We start from the raw sequence: 20287 nt of genomic DNA on the forward strand, positions 1-20287 counted from the left end.
CGTCACGATGCGGTCACCAAAGAATCTATATTATTCTAGCGATTTGGGGCATTTCCTGTCACCTTTCTGTGACCCCCTTTTCCTCGTCTGTATAGCGGCAGTAATACTTCCTCCACACAGCTGGGATAAGCTTCATGTATCCCAGCTGTCACGTGCTGGACAACCTCTAGATGCTGAGCAAGTAAAAATAAATATTAAAATGAATAATCATTAAAAAAACACTCCACAACAATCTGTAAGGATTTTTAAAACACCCTTTAATGTGGCTGTTTTTTCAAGATAGTGCCGCTCAAGCAGTTTTGCAAGACAGAGAATATAGTTCAGGGCATGATACCAAACCTTGAATGGCAACTGCCCTCTCTAAAATATGAATACAATACACACTTTGTATTAACGACTGGAATAAAGCCATCCGCCCTGACCCATCAGGACCCTTGCCCAGCGTGGGTGAAAGTAGAGAATGGTGGCAGGAAAAATGGCTGCTTGGCATTTGCATGGTGCTCCCGAAACTCATCTCAAACTGGTGGGTCCTCAACCTACCTCCTCCTCCCTTTTCTGCTCATTGTTGTTGAGTTGCGTAAGCCTACACGTCTGCAGCAGCACCTCTGATGTGAATCGGGGGAACTTTCAAGTTGATGAATGACTCAAATGATATTTACGAAAAGGAAAATTCATTCTCTGAAGAAGTTTCCCTGCCTGCTGAAAAGTTGGCAATTTCCGCCTACTTCCACCATTATCTGGAACAGGATGAGCCCTGGAAACTGATGATTCATTGCTCAGAGGCACAAGTACAGTGGCAATTGAAACCGCTGACCCAATGTGTTGCCTCTAATGACACATGAATTGGCTCAACACCATCCAAAATGAAAGCTAAGTTCCGCCAGTCGGGAGCTAGCCACCAGTTCTCTTTGTAATGGAAAAACAGGAAAAAAAAAATCAATGTGCCAACGTATCGCAGAGAAGAGCAATCGTGTTGGCAGAGCTCACATCAACTTCCCCTGCGGCAAAACTTTGGGACAACTTCAGGACCATCACGATTTCACTAATTTCAACCTAGCTCTGCCTTTGACGGTCATAGCGCGGTTTCCATTCACGATGGCTGAACTTCCATTTATAGGGTCAGACTAACAAAGAGTGAATCTCGCCATTAATTGTGCCCCCCCCAAGCTGGGTACCCCCTTCCAAAGTCCGGACACCGCGCCAGTAGTTCCACAGAGATGGTCCAATATTTATTTGCACCTCTGTTCCCACAACTCCACCCTGCCCAAATTTCAGCAGATCAGTGCAAGTGCTCTCAGGGTAATACATTAGGGAAGCTTGGCATGATTAAGTGTAAAAAACAAACAAACCCCAAACCCAGATCTCAGGCTGCATGTTCCCTGGCTGGCAGGACAGTACAATCCTGCCCATAACATACAGGTTTGATCAATCATTACTATATATGGCACTGCAAGGGCAGCGGCCCATGCGGCTCGGATTCCTGGAAACAGGTCCGGATCACACCGTAGTGATTTTCTTGTCCTTGCTGGCCTGTTTGATGGCCGCCTGCTCGCAGATGATCTCCTTCAGGCGCTGCAGCCTCATGTTCTGGGTCGTCTGGTCCCCGACGCCCGTCTGGCTACGGTGCAGCAAGCTCAGGGCGTAGATGTACTCCAGCTCTGTGTACTTCACCCCTTGATCCACCACCAGGTTTAGGAGCTCGTCCGCCGTGTTATACAGCATCTCGTAGTATTGCCTGGAAAGCAAGCAAGGAGCCCAAGCGTGAGCATGATCCCAGGAGCTTTTGAGTCAATACATCCGTTTATACTATCACACACTGGACTTTGTTATTATGGATTAGTGGTATTAAGAGTCCCAGATCCGGACTTCACTGTGCTCGGAGCTGTACAACCACAGAAGAAAAAGACCAGTTCTGTCCCCCCAAACTTACAATTCAAGCATACGACAAGAGACAGCAGGTGATGTAGAGAGATGGGGGGAGGACAACCCTTGTGCCCCTCCACATCATGTACCATTCATCTACACCTAAACTCTCCCTCTGTGCCCTCAGGGAAAATCTTCAGTAGCCAGTAGCAGCAGGAATGTTCTTCAGACATTGGCCTCTAGAGGGCAGTGGGTACAAGTACAAACCTCCCAGCACTTTGCAGCTCAGTCAGACTCTCCCAATCCAACTGGGTCACAGGGCAGAAACCTTCAGGGGGGTGTCATTTAACAGGACATGAGTTTATGTTCTTGCCCTGACTGATGGACATTAGTAGGAATTAAGGCTGCCAACTCTCCAGGATTGGGCTGGACTCTCAAGGAATTAAAGATGAATCTGTAATTAAAGATTATGACATGGGTTGAAATCCCCAGAATCTCAGAATGCTACAACGGGAAGTGACCTCGAGAGACCATCTAGTCCAGTCCCCTGCCCTCATGGTGAGACCAAGTACCAGGTAGATCATCCCTGACAGGTGTCTGTCCAACCTGCTCTTGAATATTTCCAGAGATGGAGATTCCACAACCTCCCTAGACAATTTATTCCAGTGTTTCACCACCCGGACAGGAAGTTTTTCCTAATGTCCAGCCGAAACCTCCTTTGCTTCTTGTCATATCCGCAGAGGGACCAGCAAAACTGGCGAGCCTAATAGGAAGCAGAGAGTTCTACCAGCAGGGCCCTAACCCCAAAGTCCATCCGTGCCATTGTAACTGCCCACCATTTGAAAAAAATTCAAAAAATGAAAATGCCTCTCCAGTGGGTGCAGGTGGCTCTTTCAATAAGCTAAAGCAGATAGGAGGTGGCAGGGGTAGCACAGAAGCTGGAGTTTCAATTAGCCTTAAATGCTCTGAATTAAAAAAATAATAATTTTAAAGCCTTAAAGCCAGGAGTTACTCCAGTGAAGAAGGTGCCACTTTCCTAGGAGGTTGATAGTGAACAGTCCTGGACCATTATGGAATGGCTGGGCTCTGATTGGCCTACCGATTGGAATTTAACCCAGTATTCCAGCCAATTGGAAAGAAGCGATTAAACTTGCCTGCACTGGGGTTGGTGGTAGGAGACTGGTAGAGAGATTTACGCTTTTCTCCCTCCTCTTCTCCTGAGAGTAAAACCTATTTAATGACAAGCTCATTTTAATCAGGGAATGACAGTGGAATGGAGGAAGTGTTGCCTAGCAGTTGGAGCAGCGGAGTAGGCATCAGGACACCGGGTTTCTCTGCCTGGCACGATCACTGTGCAGCCTTCACAAGACATACAGCTTCTTGGTGCCTCATCTCTACAATTATCAGAGGGGTAGCCGTGTTCTGTATGCTCCAATAAATCTGTTAGTCTATAAGGTGCCACAGGACTTGTCGTCATTCATCTCTACAATGGGTAGAATGGTGGATCTCGTGAAGCTGCCAGGAGTCGCAGGTCCAGAGTGGGCCATGAAGGCAGAGGGCAGTGTTGGGGGTGGTCGGGAGTTCCCCAGGCAGGAAGCATGATGCCTGAAGGAGCAGCTTGCTATCCCTTTAAGGAAACAGGCCCTCGTCCCTCCATGGCCCTCCTGTCCCTCTGGCCAATGCCGAGGAGTCAGGGCGATGAAGCCTTCCACCCTTAGTCCTTTTCGTGGTGGCAGGGGCAGCAATTCTGGGCAAACCCTGCTAGTGGAGGTTACAATACAGAGGGCAGCTTGAACCTCTCTGGTTCAGGACTCTGGACTGGCAACAGCCGTGGTCTGACTGCCCCTTTAAGAAATGCTTTTGGCCCACATCAGGCCAGGGGCTGTTTTCAGGGGCATGCGGGCGGCTTCGCGAGCCGCTCTTTCGGGGGAAGAGCCACAGCTGATTGAAGTGCTTCCAAGGGGGGGCCATGAAAGCGATCACCTTCTGCTCCTCCCTGCTGCCTGAATGCATTACAATGGCACTCATCGGAGACACTGGGAAGCACTGCTCTAAATGTTATATTCCTCCCCTGCTTCGGTGTGCAGGCCCCAGGACCTAAAGAACAGGCTGGGTTGCAAGCAGCTGTTAGGAGACTGCGGCAGCCCCGGCCCCTTTAAATCACTGCTGGTGCACTGTGCAGTGTGCTCCGGACAGCTCTGAGCACTGGCTGCCTCCGCCCCGCCCCTTCTGGGAGTACGGAGCCCCCCCCCCCATCTTGCCCTGGAGGCTCGAAATTCTGTCCGCCTCTGCTGGTTCCTATGCACCAACGTAGGAGGGCTGGTAGGATCTGGACTCCTGTCGTGTCCCTTTCATCCCTCTCTCAGAATCAGCCTCCAGCCCAACCCCTCTCGGTCGGCTCAGGACGAGGATCACTGGAACAGACCTGAGCGACGGGAACAAATTCTTCAAGCCGCCGCTGTGGATTAAGTCTTGAAGGACACGGAGAGAGATAACATCTCGGCTGGAGCGTAGCCAGACCAGCACAGTGGGAGAATCTAGCCTGTCACAATGTGAACTCTGTGGCACCGAGACAAGGTCATCTCTAAAACTGAGGAGTGCTCCGGTTTGTATGCCGGGGGGTCTCAGGTCATAAAATCATAGAATAATAGGACTGGAAGGGACCTCGAGAGGTCGTCGAGTCCAGCCCCCCACCCTCAAGGCAGGATCAAGCTCCGTCTACACCAATACTGTCCAGGTGATTAGCAGAGCACCGACAGCAAGGTGGTTTGTTCCTACCAGTGGTGCACATTTGCACAAGCCTTGGTGTGCATAAAGAAAATTTATTCTGCACATGGATGGAAAAAAATCCACACATGGATGGAAAAGATTGGAGGGAACACTGGATTACACCCTTCTTATTTGTCTCTGGGTGTATCTAAACTACATCCCTCTGCTGACAGAAGGATGTAGATTAGGTACTTTGAAAGTGCAAATGAGCCTGGGATTTAAATATCCCGGGCTTCATTTGCATACTCACGTGCCAATCACGCGCCCTTTCGAAAGTGAAAGTAAAGTCTGGAGGTAGCCTCTGCGGAAGCATTTATGTTACACTGAGGCCTGGTTTTGGGGTGCAGCCTAACAAATTACCTTGCTAACCTTCCTTAAATCTCCAGACTGCCTTTGTGATCAATAAACAACATTTGAATTGGCAGTGCGGTGATAGAAGCCTTGTCCAAAAGTGCTAACCATGACGACACAGTGTGTTACTCCCCCTTCTTCTCCGTAACCTGTCTGAAATCCTTAGCTTCTGCAGTAGAAATCGGCACCTAATCGATTCAGGAGTCACCTGTCACCAGGGGCGGCCCTAGACTAGCTGCCAGCAACTGGTGCCCTAGGCGAACCATGCAATCGGTGCCCCCACCTCCAAACCCCTCGATATTGCGCCACCATTTGGTGCCCCATTTAACTTGGCGCCGTAGGCGACCGCCTAGTTCGCCTATATGGACGGGCCGCCCCTGCCTGTCACTCTTTTCAAAATCAGATTTTTTTAAAATTAAAAATCTCCTACAAAGAGAAAGAAAGGTGTGCCTCTTTAATTGGGTAAAACGAAAACTTGGCCTCTCCGGCACTATCGCCTTTGGCCAAGCCCGATTTGCAGGAATAATTATTCACTGCATTACTGAGCCCGCTCAACTTTTCCTCCCTGGTCTTTGAAAGTATTAATAAATATTGATCAGACACACTCCTGTTTGCCTTCGCCAAAGCAATTCTGATGGACTCATCTTCTGATGTTATCAAATAATGAAATATGAAAGAGTGAGTGGAATTAGCCTCTTGTTCTGTGATTTTTTTTATTTAGGCTCTTCAGTCTGCCTCTACAAAGGTTCTTTTGATTGCCAGAAGGGGAGGGCAGGTTATGGAGAGCCACTGTGCACTCAATGGAATTCAGCAAAACACTTCGCTTTTTAATCTTGCCATTTAAAACGGGGAAGAAAAACCAATATTTATCAGAAGTCCCTTCTGCCATCTGAGGAGACAAGTTAATACAAACTAATATGTATTAATGCACCTAACAAAAAACCCCTAATGCCCTCGGCCTCCAATCAGCCTCCATGTGACTGAGTTTATAAGGATCCTGGCATGGAAAATCAGATCCTCCAAGCGGCCAGAGACATGAAGACAGGAGCAGTATCAGAGTCACTAAAGAACAGAATAGACCTGTGCCTGTTCCCACAAATCCTTTCTCCCCTGAGAAGATCCAATGGAATGCTGGGAGCTGCATGAGAGAGTAAGGACTAGTTGTGTGATTGTAAGCTTGCTGGAGACAGGGACTGTTCTCTTCGTTCTGAGGTTATGCTAATGCAAATAAACAACAACTGGTTAGCCAGTGATACTCAGACCTCAGTGGCTCAGGAGCCAAATGAGCAATCAACGTTAGCCAAAAGAGCCACAGTCGTGTGAATTCGTTACGTCATTTATTACATAGAAATATAGATCTCACAGCAAAATGACTAAGCCTTCTACAAGTCTCAGAAGGGTAGCCGTGCAAATCTATTAACTTCAAATACAATGAGTGGCCCTGTGGCACTTTAGAGACTAACCAAAATATATAGAATCATGAGCTTTGGTGGGCAAAACCCACTTCCTCAGATGTGATGGACAAAAATTCATCGGAGAAAGTGGGTTTTGCCCAGGAAAGCTCATGATTCTACTACGTATTCTGGTTAGCCTCTAAGGAGCCACTTGATTCTACAAGTGGTTAATGCTATAGCAAAAGCATCCTGATTCGTTACTTATTAAATCACGCCATGTTTTAATATTATGTGCTGTTCCCTCTAAGCTGCCTGGCAGCAGAGCTTCACAGGTGGTTAATCGGCCCCACCCAGTCAGAGACTCAGGGCTCTGTGCATGGAGCTGACTGATTGGGCAGGGCTGATTAATGGCTGATTAATCACCTGTGAAGCTGCGTAGTTCAGAGGGAACACTGCACAGGAGACACACTGAAGAGCCACTGGCATCTCCTGAGCCTCAGTCTGAGTATCCCCGGGATAGATTCACTCTCAGCAGGGTCTTCTCCGCCAAGGGACCGTGAATTTGCAAAGGCTCCTGTGATCATCCCGAGTAAAGTGCAGCATCTTCCTTGTATTGCGCTCCTATGGGAAAGCCCCGTCGGGCTAATCCGAGCATTCAAAGGACACCCGGGGGTGTCAGGCAGTCCTCTGGCACTGCCATCCAAGGCATTAGTGACTCTGAGGGGCACCATTACTCATCAGTCCTCTCCTTTGTGCACGCTTCCCCGAGTAAGAGAAGAAGGGGCCACCCAAAGCGAAAGGCCAGTGAGGTATTGGGTCAGCACTCGGGATCGGATACTGCCCTCCCTTACGCGGAGGTAAATAAAGAGGAACTCTGTCGTCACACCAGCTAGTGAGTCCAGAACCAGGCTCCCTGTGCGGTCAGCCACCGTCTCATGCCATCCCCAGATCTGAAAAAGGCCTGGCTACTGCTACAGCCAATATGAAGAGTCGGGGGCTGTTACGTATGCTGAGAAATCAGAGTTCATGCTTCAGGCGGGAAGCCACGGGCGTAATCGTTGTGGAGAGGAATCTCCCGACTCCAGCCTAATCCCATCTTGCTCATGTCCCCGTCAGTGCATCTGTCCTGCTCCTGCATTCTCAGAGTGCATCCCTCCAAGCCCCTGGCAGTGTGACTTTAGCGCTGGTGGGAGTTGATCCCGGCAGGGTCAGGAAGGAATTCCATTTTCCTGTTTGCACAACCGGCCAGCAGCCTCACAAGGGGCACCGACTTGGTTTGATTTGCCTTCTTCAGAAACATCCGGGATCCTGGAATTGATAGCGCATTGGCATGACCTGGTATGGCAGACCTCAGATCCGTACATCTTTTACACACGCTTAAGGTACGGCTACACTCCGCAGCTATTAGCACCGAGGCTGTGTCGACACTAAAAGCTGCGGAGTGTAGCTAGGGTGTAGCGTTGACACCGCATAGCCATACAGTGACCTGCAGACATAGTGACGTAGCGCTGACCCAGCATTTTCGCTAAAAGTCAGCTTCCCTGCACGCTCTTATTTCCACCCTCTGCAAGTGGGTTTCACTTTGTCGGCAGGGCAGCGCTCACACTTTCACATGCTGTGGGAAGACGTTGTCGTTCACGGGGGGACTTTTTCTACTGGCGTCAGCAGGCTTTGGATCTGGCCCCTGAAAAGCTACTGCTGCAGGTGACTGTCTTCTTTACTCACAACAGATGGGCCGTAGTCATGTTAGTGTCAGAAGTAAGGATGCTAAGATGAGGTTATTTTAGTAATCGAGTAGTCGATAGAATTTTTACCGACTACTCGATAGGGGAAAGCAGCCCGGCCCAGTCCCGGCTTGCGTTGGCTCGGGGACCAAACCCCGCTGCGGCTCTGTAATTTAAAATGCTGTAGGAGCCAGAGGGGGGAGGGCGGAGGCGGGGCAGACCAACCCCTGCTGTTTAAATTGTAGAGCGGCAGCAGGGTTTGGTCCCGGTGCAAGCTGGGATTGAGCCAGGCTACCTGCCCAGCCAGCAGCAGCCCTTGTCGGCAGCACCTACCCACAGACAGGGGCTGCTGCGGGGTTCCCAGTTCCCCTACAGCAGCCTCCCCTCCCCACCCTGGTCGGAAGAGGTGCTGGGATGAAAGGAAGACACGCTGAGAAGAAATCAGAAGAGACGGCACAAAGGAAGCCAAAGAACAGAAGAGAGGGACGTGTTTTCAAAATGATGGGTTCAAAACAAAACTTCCAAATCACCAGTACTGAACCCACTTAACAATGCTGCAGTTCTGAGCATGTTTATTTAAAAAAAGAACAATTCTCTTGTGAAAAATGCTCAATCTCTTGAACTCTCTTTTTGGGAGGAAAGGATAAAAAAGAGTTACTCACTTAAAAAAAAATCCTGACAAGGCAATCATGATGAGACAAGCTCCTTTGAGAGCTATTAATACTCCTCTCCATTTAAATGCTAATGTTAACCTCTAACCTGCACACAGAAAAGTTTTTCAGAGGACGGTCAGGTGAATTCAAAATTCAATCACGATTTCCTTAAGAATGATTTGCTCTCGCCGTAAGAGAAAGACTTTCAGATTTCGGGTGTGATGTTTTAGAATAAGGAACCTCATGTTTACTGAGGTGTTTGTATTTAAGGTGTCACAGGACCACTCCTTGTTTTTAAAGTTACTGACTAACACAGCTCGCCCTCTGAGATTTTTTTTAATCACTTTTATTGTTCACGTTTTTACACCGATGCCGATTCTGTCACAATGAACGGTAGTTAGGTATGGATTCAGCAGAGACAAAATCAGCTCTGGGTGCTCGCGTAACCAAAAATAGGAAACATTCTTCCCATTATATGCTCCTCCCCCTGTTTTGTAGGAAGCCAGGTATACAGGACTCAAAAATACGCTAGGTGCTGTACAAAGGATAGGATAAAACAAGAAGCAATGGGCTTAAACTGCAGCAAGGGAGGTTTAGGTTGGACGTTAGGAGAAAGTTCCTAACTGTCAGGGTGGTTAAACACTGGAATAAATTGCCCAGGGAGATTGTGGAATCTCCATCTGTGGAGATATCTAAGAGTAGGTTAGATAAATGTCTATCAGAGATGGTCTAGACAGTACGATACTTGGTCCTGCCACGAGGGCAAGGGACTGGACTCAGTGAGTTCCCTTCCAGTCCTAGTATTCTATGATTCTATAAAGCAAGTGAAATGACCTATGCTGAGGAGCTAACCAGCCACATTTAGACATGCAACCACAAATGAGACTAAAACTCTGGTTACGGCAGCCTTGTGGCCCACTGAGATGAAGTGGATCATTCGTGGCCCATTCACTAGCCTAGGCTGCCCATCACTAAGAGCGAGCATGTTCATGTATGAATCCTTTTACTGCTGAAGCTAAAGGACAATATTGGCACAAGTACAAATATACATATATTGGCCATGAATACATTTAGGCTAGCAATTAGCAGAAAGGTTCTAAATATCAGCCTCTCAATAGGAGTAGTGGGGGACAGCAACCTAACTAATTTTAAGCTGATGAATTAGAATATGATGTGGCTGGTGATAATGAGACTCGACTAGATGAACCAGGTGGACCCTTCCAGTCCTAAGTTCCTAGCTCCTATCTTGTGGACACTATGGAAGGAGGAGGACCGGGAGGTGATCTGAATGGTGAGACAAGAAGGTGATGGGTTGGCAAACGGGGCTCATGGGGACATTCTATCTAGGGCTGGGAGAGAAAATCTATGGCTGTCATTAGCGGAGCAATGGGGAGCAGAGATTTGTCAGAGGGTGGAGATGGATGGCAGGAGAGAGATCGTTTGATCATTACCTGTTCCAGTCACTCCCTCTGGGGCACCTGGCATTGGCCACTCTCGGCAGACAGGGTACTGGGCTTAATGGACCTTTGGCCTGACCCAGTATGGCCATTCTTACTTTCTTATATCTAAGCTGTAGGCCGCAGCAGAACCCTGAATGCCCAGGCAAGACTTTGGAACTTGATGCACGGGGCAAAGGGGAGCCCACGACATCCGGTATTTATCAGACATTCCCATTCCTTGCAAAACAAAGTGAGATTTTTGTGCACGTTTTTCAAGGGGTGTTTCAAAGCCAGTAGGCGCCTATAAAGGTGGGTTCTGGTTCGTTCCCACTCGGCGCTCACGACACCATAAAATAAATTAGAAATGGAACACTTCCTGCACCCCTGAGTCCATCCTACCAGCTGTGCAGAATCACTTCCTGCATTTATCCTCTGAGTGCTATGTCCAGAAGAGAATCAGGTGACACCCAGCTGATCAGCAGAGCACCCACAGCCGCCGATAGCCAGCAGCATGTGTTTCTGTTGATGGTGCACATCTACACTTGCCTTGGTGCACATAACAAAATGTATTCCTCATAGGGAGAGGGAACACTGATATCCTGTCATGATTTTAAATGTAGCAAAGCGATCGGGCTGGTCCCAGTATTCCTCATAACTCATTTTAAAATGTTCTTTGTTTAACTCAATCTAATTTACGTTCTTTTGGGCTGATTCACACAACAACAACAATCCTAATAACGATCCTTAATCTCAGAAGGCCCCAAAGCACTTTGTAGCTGTCTAGCGGATCACTTCACACACTGGTGACACGCAGCCTCTTGTCGGCTGAAAGACAGACAGCAGCTCTGTAACAGGGCAGCGCAAGAGTATCTAGCGATTTAGGAAAGGAAATGAAGGATACCCTAACCAATGACTTCCTGAAGTAAAAAAGAATTGAGTGCATAAACAGCTTCACTTAGGGGAGTAATGATGGAAATTTTCAAGACGTGAAATGGTGTGTTAAAGGAAATATAATGGGAAAGGAAGAAATAACAGAGAATTTATGATATAACGCTATTTTGCACTTCCCTGAAAATCAAAACACAGTATCGGCTCTGTAGACTTTATAGCCAGAAGGGAACATCATGGTAATCTAGTCTGACCTCCTGCACGTCACAGGACACAGAATCTCTCCCACCCATCCTGTAACAGATCCATCACCTCTGGCTCAGTTACAGGAGTCCTCAAGTCTTGAGTTAAAGACTTCAAGTTACAGAGAATCCACCATTTACTGTAGTTCAAACCAGTAAGCGACCCCTAGACTACCCCGCAGAGGAAGGAGAAAAAAGTCCAGAGTCTCTGCCAATCGGGCCTGGGGGCAAATTCCTTCCCGGCCCCTAAATTCGGCAATCAGTTACACTCTGAGCACATGAGCAGCCGGGTACCTGGGAAAGAATTCTTTATAGCAACTCAGAGTCGTCCCATCACCGACTGCTGGTGAAATGTACTCACAGCAGATGCGGATGGGCTCTCTGCAGCCATCTACATCATACCACCCTGTCCCCCGTACATTTACCCAGCTCCTCGAACTTTTATGAATTAAGGTTTACCGCTTGCATTGAGTTCGGAGTATTGGGAGCTTCTTTTACAAATGGGGGAACAGAGACCCCACAGAAAAAAAAATGGTGGCAGCACTGACCCAGATCTGTACTTGCACCTCTTATCAGGGAAAGACTCCAAAATCCAGGATACTACCCAGCAGTGTTCCCGCTAAGCTGCACAGCAGCACAGCTTCATAGGTGATTAATTAGCCCTGCCCACTCAGCAGGGGAGGGGCCTTAGCCTCTGACTGGGTGGGGCTAATTAATCACTTGTGAAGCTGTGCTACTGCCCAGCTTAGCTGGAACACTGCTAACCAGGTGTGTGTGTGGGGATTTTGGCTAAGATTTTTACGTCAAGAGATCTAAAATGAAACTTCTTAATTCATGTTAAGGCATCAAAAGGCCAATAAAATCTATTAAATAATTGTTCACAAACAATATCTATGACACTCCTGGGGGTTTCACATTGACTAGCAAAACGAAGCAAAGAACAGAAATTCTCCCTCTCCAAAGGGAACTTTATAGGGTATTAAATAAGCACCCTCAGCACTTATCTAAATCTTTAATTAGTTCTATAATATACTGATGATATCAAGGCTAATTAAATTTATACAGATAAAGAGCAATGAAATTCTAGCCAAGCGAGCTGGAAAGTACATATTAAACAGTAAATTTAATGGTTCAAGCAGATAAGTGCAACTTTATATAAAAAATTAAATTCAATTTACACGTTGTATTCAAATTGATTCCGCGCATGCAAACGATATGGGGGGGGAAGGATCTTCGTAACGTATCCGTAAAAGTGCTCATTTAACTTGTTGCAGTATCAGTTATTAATGCCTGCATCTGCAAATAAGCCACACACATTTGCATTTTTACTGCATACAGTAAAAATGACCTAAACCATATGCCAGTTTATATTAAGCCATTCCCCGCCCCCCCATCCCCCGCGCCTCATGAGTAAATGAGGGGAGACTTGGAAATGAATGAAGCCCCAAAGAGGAGAGTCAGCAGTTTGAAAGAAAGTGCTGCAAAGACCGCTCGAGTCAGCAAAATAAATAAATAAATAAAATGAATCGAGCCACCCCTTGGGAACGACAATTATCGTAGCCAAATTTAGAATCCACTGGTTCAGGACTTTGCGAGAGAGGAAGTTCTCAAGGGGAGGAGTAGCGGGTCGCGTTTGCAAGTGACTACCGGAAAGAGACACTAATATTGGCGAGTGACGGGCTGCCAAAACCCATGGCAACACAGGACCTGCTTTATCAGATATTGGATCCTTCCGGTCCAACATCCTGCTCTGGCAGCTGATGCTTCAAAACCCTTTTAAACTGAACACCACGGACCAATTGCCTTGAAAAGGACCAGCTTATGCTTGGAGTTCACTCGTGAATGCGCTTGGCTTGTCTGCTTTTGTGGCTGCCCACACGGGCCACTGGACTTGGGCAGCATGGCATCAAAACTAGAAAGTGGTCTTTGGCCAGCTGGCCACGTGGCAGCTTCCACATGGTCACCACCTCGGAGCTTCTACCCTTCCAGGGCCAACCGGTTGCATCACACAAGGTGCTGTAACGTCCTTTTGATGACCTCAAGGTTCACCATCATCGTGTTGGGTGAGTGTGACGTAGTGGGGACTGTATTCACACTGTGTGCCTTGTGGTGGTCAATGTGATTCTACTGTCCCGTGCTATTCTGTAAAAACTGTGTGTGTGTGCGCGCCTGCCTCAGTTTCTCTGGGCACTGAAACACTATCTGGACGAGGAGGGGAAGGCTGGACATGACTCGCTGTGGAAGAATGTCAGTCTCTTACTTCCTGAGGACCAGAAAACAGCAGAAACACCTTTGGAGGGGGAAAGAGAACAAAAGAGTAGGTGGGGCTGACTCCAGGCTGCGGAATAGGGCCTGGAAGGCGGGGCGGGGGGGGGGGAGGGAAGGGGGAAGGATGAGTCAGTCTCTGATGGTTTTGGGATGAGAGAGGGGGCTTAGAGCAAGAAAGGCGGGAGCAGGGCCCAGAGCCCTTCTCCTCAAGTTGGATTGAACCGACTGCTCCTGGCTCTTCTAACAAGTCTGGGCTACGCTGTGTCCCTGTCAACGAATAAACCTTCGGTTCTACTTCCTGGCTGAGGGTCACATTTGACGGGGATGGGGTTGCAGGGCCCGGTGGCTCCCCACAGTGAGCCCTAAGATTCTGAGGTTGAGGGAACGGCCTGTAAGTTCTTGCCTGCTGGACATGGGACAGAGGCTTATCAAAGTCAAGACTACAACCAAGCGACCTAAGTACACTGAAGCAGAATTCCCTTCAGGGAAGCAGAGAAAGGGATCGAACAATCTGTTCCTCTATCTGGGGACAGATGAATAGTGGTACGGGAATGACAGGGCACCTAAAAGGCTGCCACCAAGGGAGAGTTCTTGCATGAAGAAAACAAACGCATCGTCTGGCTCTGGTTGTTTGTGGAGAAAACCATGAAGAGCTGCATCTCCCTGGTAAGGTTTGTGTATAATATGATGCTGCCTCAGAAGAACGTAAGAGAAGGTGAGTAGGTTCAGAGCGGAGAGCTCAAAAAGCACATTAGTTATTCCAAAACACAGTTCCCCAGTCAGATTTCCAGCTGACTCAGCAACAGAAGATGCAGAGTGGCTTCACGTTCCATGCTTCCAGAAAGCAAAAGCTACTCCTGATTTTAGAAAAGGACAAGTTACAAGCACTAGAAATGAGCCCTTCTGAGCCTTCCTCTTCATTCACCTGGCAGGTCACTCTCCATAGTGAACACAAACAAAACGAGGTTTTTCTTCACTCAGCGCACAACCTGTGGAACTCCTTGCCAGAGGATGTGGTGAAGATTAGGACTTTAACAGAGTTCAAAAAAGAGCTAGATAGATTCATGGAGGTTAGGTCCATCAATGGCTATTAGCCAGGATGGATAAGAATGGTGTCCCTAGCCTCTGTTTGTCTGGAAATGGACGACAGGAGAGGGATCACGTGAGGATTACCTGTGGTGTTCCCTCCTTCTGGGGCATCTGGTATTGGCCACTGTTGGCAGACAGGATACTTTGGACCTTTGGTCTGATCCAATATGGCCTTTCTTATGTAATCCTTTCTGAGCTGAAATACCGTGCCAATTTTGTTAGTTCTTTTCGTAATGTGGCCAGTGGGTCACTAGGAAGTGGATTCTGACTTGCCAATCAAATTCAGATAAGCCACTGACCAATGAACAGATGGTAACAATGCAGTCCTTTACCAATCCGCACCGGATTTGAACAAGCAACCGATAATCACACTGCACCATATTTCATTACCAAAGGTACCTTTTACAGCCTATGTCTCCTTCAACAAGCAATGAGCTGTTTTCCACAGCAGCAAATTGTTAATCACTATTTCTATTTGCACCTCTTTTCGTGTGTGAGGAGACCTCATTTTGCAACTAGATATGGTATCTGATACACAACTCAAATACACGCACAAACTTTAGCTTTAGACAATGTCTATATGTGCTGTAGGTCTCCCATCTGAATTTTATATCCTTGATGTATTTGATCTGAGATCTGGAGTAAAACAAAAATTAAATTCTAGGCAAGCTTTGCAGCTTGCAATAGTGCCTAAGTAAGAAATTACATGCTGGAGATCATTTCCTGAAAAGAATATACCCTTCTTATAAATCAACATCATATGTGTATGTTCAAACACAGCAATTTTGATATCATTATTTTAAAGCTCGTCTTTAAACCCCAAACTTCAGGTTTTAAATATCTACCTGAATTCACACTTTTTTCTTGGCTAGAGAGCACCGCGTCATAATGGGACAAATTTAATTGCCACATCAGAGTATGTGTGTTGAAATTCGACATCTGATGTGTGAAAGGTTCAGGAATGCCAATCAGGCATGTTGCAGATGCCACTCCGCAAAATGTTCTCAGACAGTCTCCATCTGCCAGATATGTTAATGCTTGTGTGGAATCAGAAATTTACCATGTTTCCTGCATCTTAGTCAGAACTGCGAATGTTTGCTTCACCAGAGGATCCATGATGGACAGACAGGAGTCGCCTGGCCTGCGTCCGCCATGTGGTTGGCGCTGCTGTGCACTCAGGGACCAATCACTTTCAGCACTGCAGTATCATCTAATCCACGCATCCGTTTCCTGGTTTGCATTTGAGCCAACAAAACCCAGGTGTGCCACTTTGTATTAAAACACCTTAGTGTCTAACTCCTGAGAATCACACCTCACCATCCAATTTTCTAATAATTAATACTCTTAGGCTACATCTATACTGCGCTTCTTGAGCAAGAAAATATGCAAATGAGGCGAAGCGGTGAATATCGCCACACCTCATTTGCATACTTAATGAGCTGCCCTTTTTGCGCAAGGGGCTTTTGCACAAGAGCCGTTCTGCCGCTTTTTTTTCTGGCAGAATGGCTCTTGTGCAAGAGGGGATTCTGCGCAAAAGCCCCTTGTGCAAAATGGTGGCTCATTAAGTATGCAAATGAGGCGTGGTGATAGTCACTACTTTGCCTCATTTGCATATTTTCTTGCGCAAGAGAGCGCAGTATAGACGTAGCCTTAGCATTTGAAATACTAAGTAAAATGCTTTGATCTTTCTCCAAATAACTCAGATTTGGTTTTGGATGCAGGAAAGATATAATCATGACAATATTACAGTGGACTTATAGCCAAATGATCACATGTGTGACAAGCAGGAAAATACTACAGGTTGAACCTCTCTAGTCCAGCACCCTCAGGACCTAATGGGTGTCAAAACAGAGAATTTGCCAAACCATGGGTGGTCAACATTGTCTAGCGGCATGGCCAACACTTCCACTGCTTACTGGGCTCTTAGAGACACATTTAGGGGTAAATTAGAGCTAAATAACAGCACAGACCACAGAGCCAGAACCGGTGTCTGTGAACAAACTTTATGGGACTGCTGGAAACGGCCACAACCCATGGCAAGTGGACATCTGGCTAAAATCATGCCGGACCACAGATGTTGCCAGACCAGAGTGCTGGATTAGAGAGGTTTAACTTGTAGAATGAACTCACTGTCCATGCACATGCTGCTGTTCTCTGCTAGATGGAACCAGGATTGCTTATGGCGTGACCCTTGCACTATGGAGATAACTGCTAATGGAGAATGTCCTTTAATTCAGATGGTAGAGACCTGTGGTTATGGAGCAACAGGACCTGGGTTCTATCTCTAAGGTTACCATAAAACTCCAAAAAGCTTCAACAGGGCAACATGGTGACAGAACTGAAGCCCTCAGGGGCCACAGACTCATTTATTACAGTTCTATTATTCTTGTTTTGCAGAATGCAAGAGACACACAGAGCATTAGAAAGACCCTTCCCAAGTTCATTGAGGTTTCAGAGGTAACTGTGTTAATCTGTCTCAGCAAAAACAACAAGGAGCCACACACTTTCATGAGTTGCAACTCACTTCCTCAGAAAGTTAAAGCCACGATAAAATTGTTAGTTTTGAAGATGCCACCGGACTCCTTGATATTTAAGTTAACTCAGTGAGTCCAGAGCAGATCTGGGATTAGAATTTATGCCCCTCAGCCCTTTGTGCTAACTAGGGGTGCGTCTACACTGCACCGTTATTTCGAGATAACTAGCGTTATTTCGAAATAACAATGAGAATGTTTACACAAACATTCTGTTATTTCGGAATAATTTCGGATGGCTTATTCCAAAATCTGTAAACCTCATTCTACGAGGAATAACGCCTATTCCGAAATAGCTATTTCGAAATAAGGTGTGTGTAGACGCTCCACTGCTGCTATTTTGAAATAGCTCCTCACCAGGGCCATTCTAAGTTATTCCTCCCCAGTGCTTCGTTGGGGCTCTAAATCGAAGTAGCACATTTACATTAGGGTAGCTGACCTCGGACTAATTTTGAGGCTTCCCTGCAGTGTAGATGTGCTATTTTGAAATAAGCTATTTCAGAATAACTATTCCGGAATAGTTCATTTCGAAATAAGTGTGAAGTGTAGACGTACCCTTAGAGACTACCTCAGAACAGGCCTTTCCTCTAATTAGTGGCAGCTGTTCAATCTGTTCCACCATTTCTGGCCTTGGCTTAGTTTCCCTTTCCCCCCCAACCGTGGGCAGAACTTGGCCTTCTACTGTTGCCACACCAGACATGTTCTCTGGAGCAGTCTGTTCCTCCCTCTTTGCCTCAACACTGAGACTCAAAACCCATCTCTCCTAACTAGCGACGGCTCCACCTATCCCCCACACTGGGGCTAGTGCCAGCACTTCCCACATCTCTACAGCGGCTGCCGCTGCCTGCTTTTATACCTTCTTATTTCTGCAGCCATCATGCAGCCGCATTGGCAGGTGAAGAGCTCATCTCCTCAGCTTAATTTAATTAAGGGAGAGACATCTGCAAAATATGTGATTTAATGGCACAGAAAAGTGATGAGTGGTGACCCTCAAACATATTACGCAGCACCGATATCTGTCACATTCTAGCAGATTACCGGGCATGAAACATTGCAGTTTCTAATGAGATCTGACTGACAGGGTAAACTAATCCTCTGCTAAAGGACTCCAGTACATTCCCTCCTATCTATGGGGGTTTGTGGTAGAAAGAAGCAGCCAACTTTTTCTAATTGTTTCCATTTGCAGACTGGAACAAAGCAATTGAGTTACACTTCAGGCTGACAATCTAATATTTGCTTTGTGAAACAAATTGTAGACAAACGGCAGGGATAGATAGTTCTTCACAGAGATCCCCTTCCCCCCCCATTCCTTTGTGATTCTTTTGGTCTTGTGTCAATTTTTCTTTTCAAAAACCCTGTATCCTCGTCTAACATCTTTATTTGCTGATCACCAACACCAGCATGCGTAAGTGGAATTTCCCCGCAGGTGAGTCTCAGCATAGGAATGATTCAAAGTGCATAGCTAGAACACCATTTTTAATCACAGGCACATACAATTTTTTCCAGAGTGCTGTATTTGGTTCAGGATCAGGAAATCGGTAATTTCTGGGTTTAAGTAGATCAGCTGCATGCCCAGATATGGACCTCACATTCCTCTTGAGCCATTCCTGACCCTATACAGATTGAGATGACCTTACAAAAATCATTCCCTTGCTGGAGTCCTGAAACCTGTTTCTCATCCCAGTTACACCAGTGTAAAACCAAGGGCAGCACCAGTTACAAAAATGGAGCTCCCTCTGTGAAATCAACACCTGGCATCAAAGCTGCCTCTATTCCATTACTCCAGTGCGACAGGAAACCCGACAGGCAATCTGGAGATTTCCTTGTGTGTTCCCACATCTCTGGATTTCTCCAGGGTCTCTTCTGGATCAGACTTCTCTCCAGGTGGTGACATTTTATTCTCCACCAACCCTGCTCTAGCAACCTTATGTGAGTTCAAATGATCCTCATCTTTCCAGCCATTTCCCCTCCTTTCACTGCTCGGCATGCCCCTCCCCACAACAGCAAGCCTCTCTAAGTGCTAGAAGGCAAATAGCGAGAAAAATCGATCCAGACAAAGAGTCAATTCTACAGATTCTGCTTGATTGCTATTTGCTGGCCCTCCGGAGCTCCTATCGTTAATGAAGAACTTGGTTTAAAAAAAAATACATTGCCCCGTTCCAATACATTCTTCATGGTCAGCAATCACCTTGACAGCTGAAAATAACCCATTGAAACTGCCCTTTGTATGCTTCTGTCAGGAGGTGCTGCTGTCACGTTCTGTGTTACAAAAGCCCGTCAGAGTCCTCCCACAGTGTTATCGAAACCTCGGAGACAATCTCGCTATAGCTCGACATGCATATGTAGGTCCCCTGCTCATGGAGTTCCTGTCAGTTTCTCCCTCGCACTTTTTCATAACGTGCTAACCTTTGCTACCAGCTCTCCGGTTCCTTCCCGGCCTTCCTTGTCCCCAGAGGGATGTTTTCAGGCCTAAGTATTATATGCCCCTTTCGGACCACACTTTTTGCTTCTTGAACAGAGAACATCAAGCGGGAAGAGAAAGAGTCCCCAGTCACTGCAGTACCTGTGGAAACCGAGTGACAGTCCTTTGCAGTAGCTGCATATAGGAAGCAACCGCCCTTCTCAGGTAACCCGAGGGAGAGCGGACTGTATGGTAGGAACCAAGGAGAAATGCTACATTTCCTTTAACTCAGAAAATGAATGGTACAGAATTACAGAATTCTAGGGCTGGAAGAGACCTCAGGAGGTCATCAAGTCCAGCCCCCTGCCCAAAGCAGGAGCAACCCAACTAAATCATCCTAGCCAAAGCTTGGTCAAGCCAGGACTTAAAAACCCCTAGGGATGGAGATTCCATCCCCTCCCTAGGGAACCCATTCCAGTGCTCCACCACCCTCCCAGGGAAAGAAGTTTTTCCTGATATCCAACCTAGGCCTCCCACCACTGCAACTGCCATCTGTCACCACTGAAAACAGCCTCTCTCCATCCTCTTTGGAACCCCGCCTTAGATAGGTTGCGGGTGCTATCAAGTCCCCCCTCACTCTTCTCTTCTGTAGACTAAATTAGCCCAAATCCCTCA

At 47.0% G+C, this 20287-nt stretch overlaps 1 protein-coding gene across 1 annotated transcript in view; it reads right to left on the reverse strand.

The window, feature by feature from the left end:
- Positions 1-236: 236 nt before the first annotated feature.
- The window catches only part of EXOC4 (exocyst complex component 4), a 626684-nt gene continuing 606633 nt past the window's right edge, over positions 237-20287 (reverse strand). Inside the window, exon 18 of the mRNA XM_075925646.1 lies at positions 237-1735. Within this exon, the coding sequence (XP_075781761.1) occupies positions 1498-1735 (238 nt within the window). The 3' untranslated portion in view covers positions 237-1497. The remainder of the gene's footprint in view (positions 1736-20287) is intronic.

This window comes from Pelodiscus sinensis, chromosome 1 (assembly GCF_049634645.1).
Source record: "Pelodiscus sinensis isolate JC-2024 chromosome 1, ASM4963464v1, whole genome shotgun sequence".
NCBI classification, from domain to species: domain Eukaryota; kingdom Metazoa; phylum Chordata; order Testudines; family Trionychidae; genus Pelodiscus; species Pelodiscus sinensis.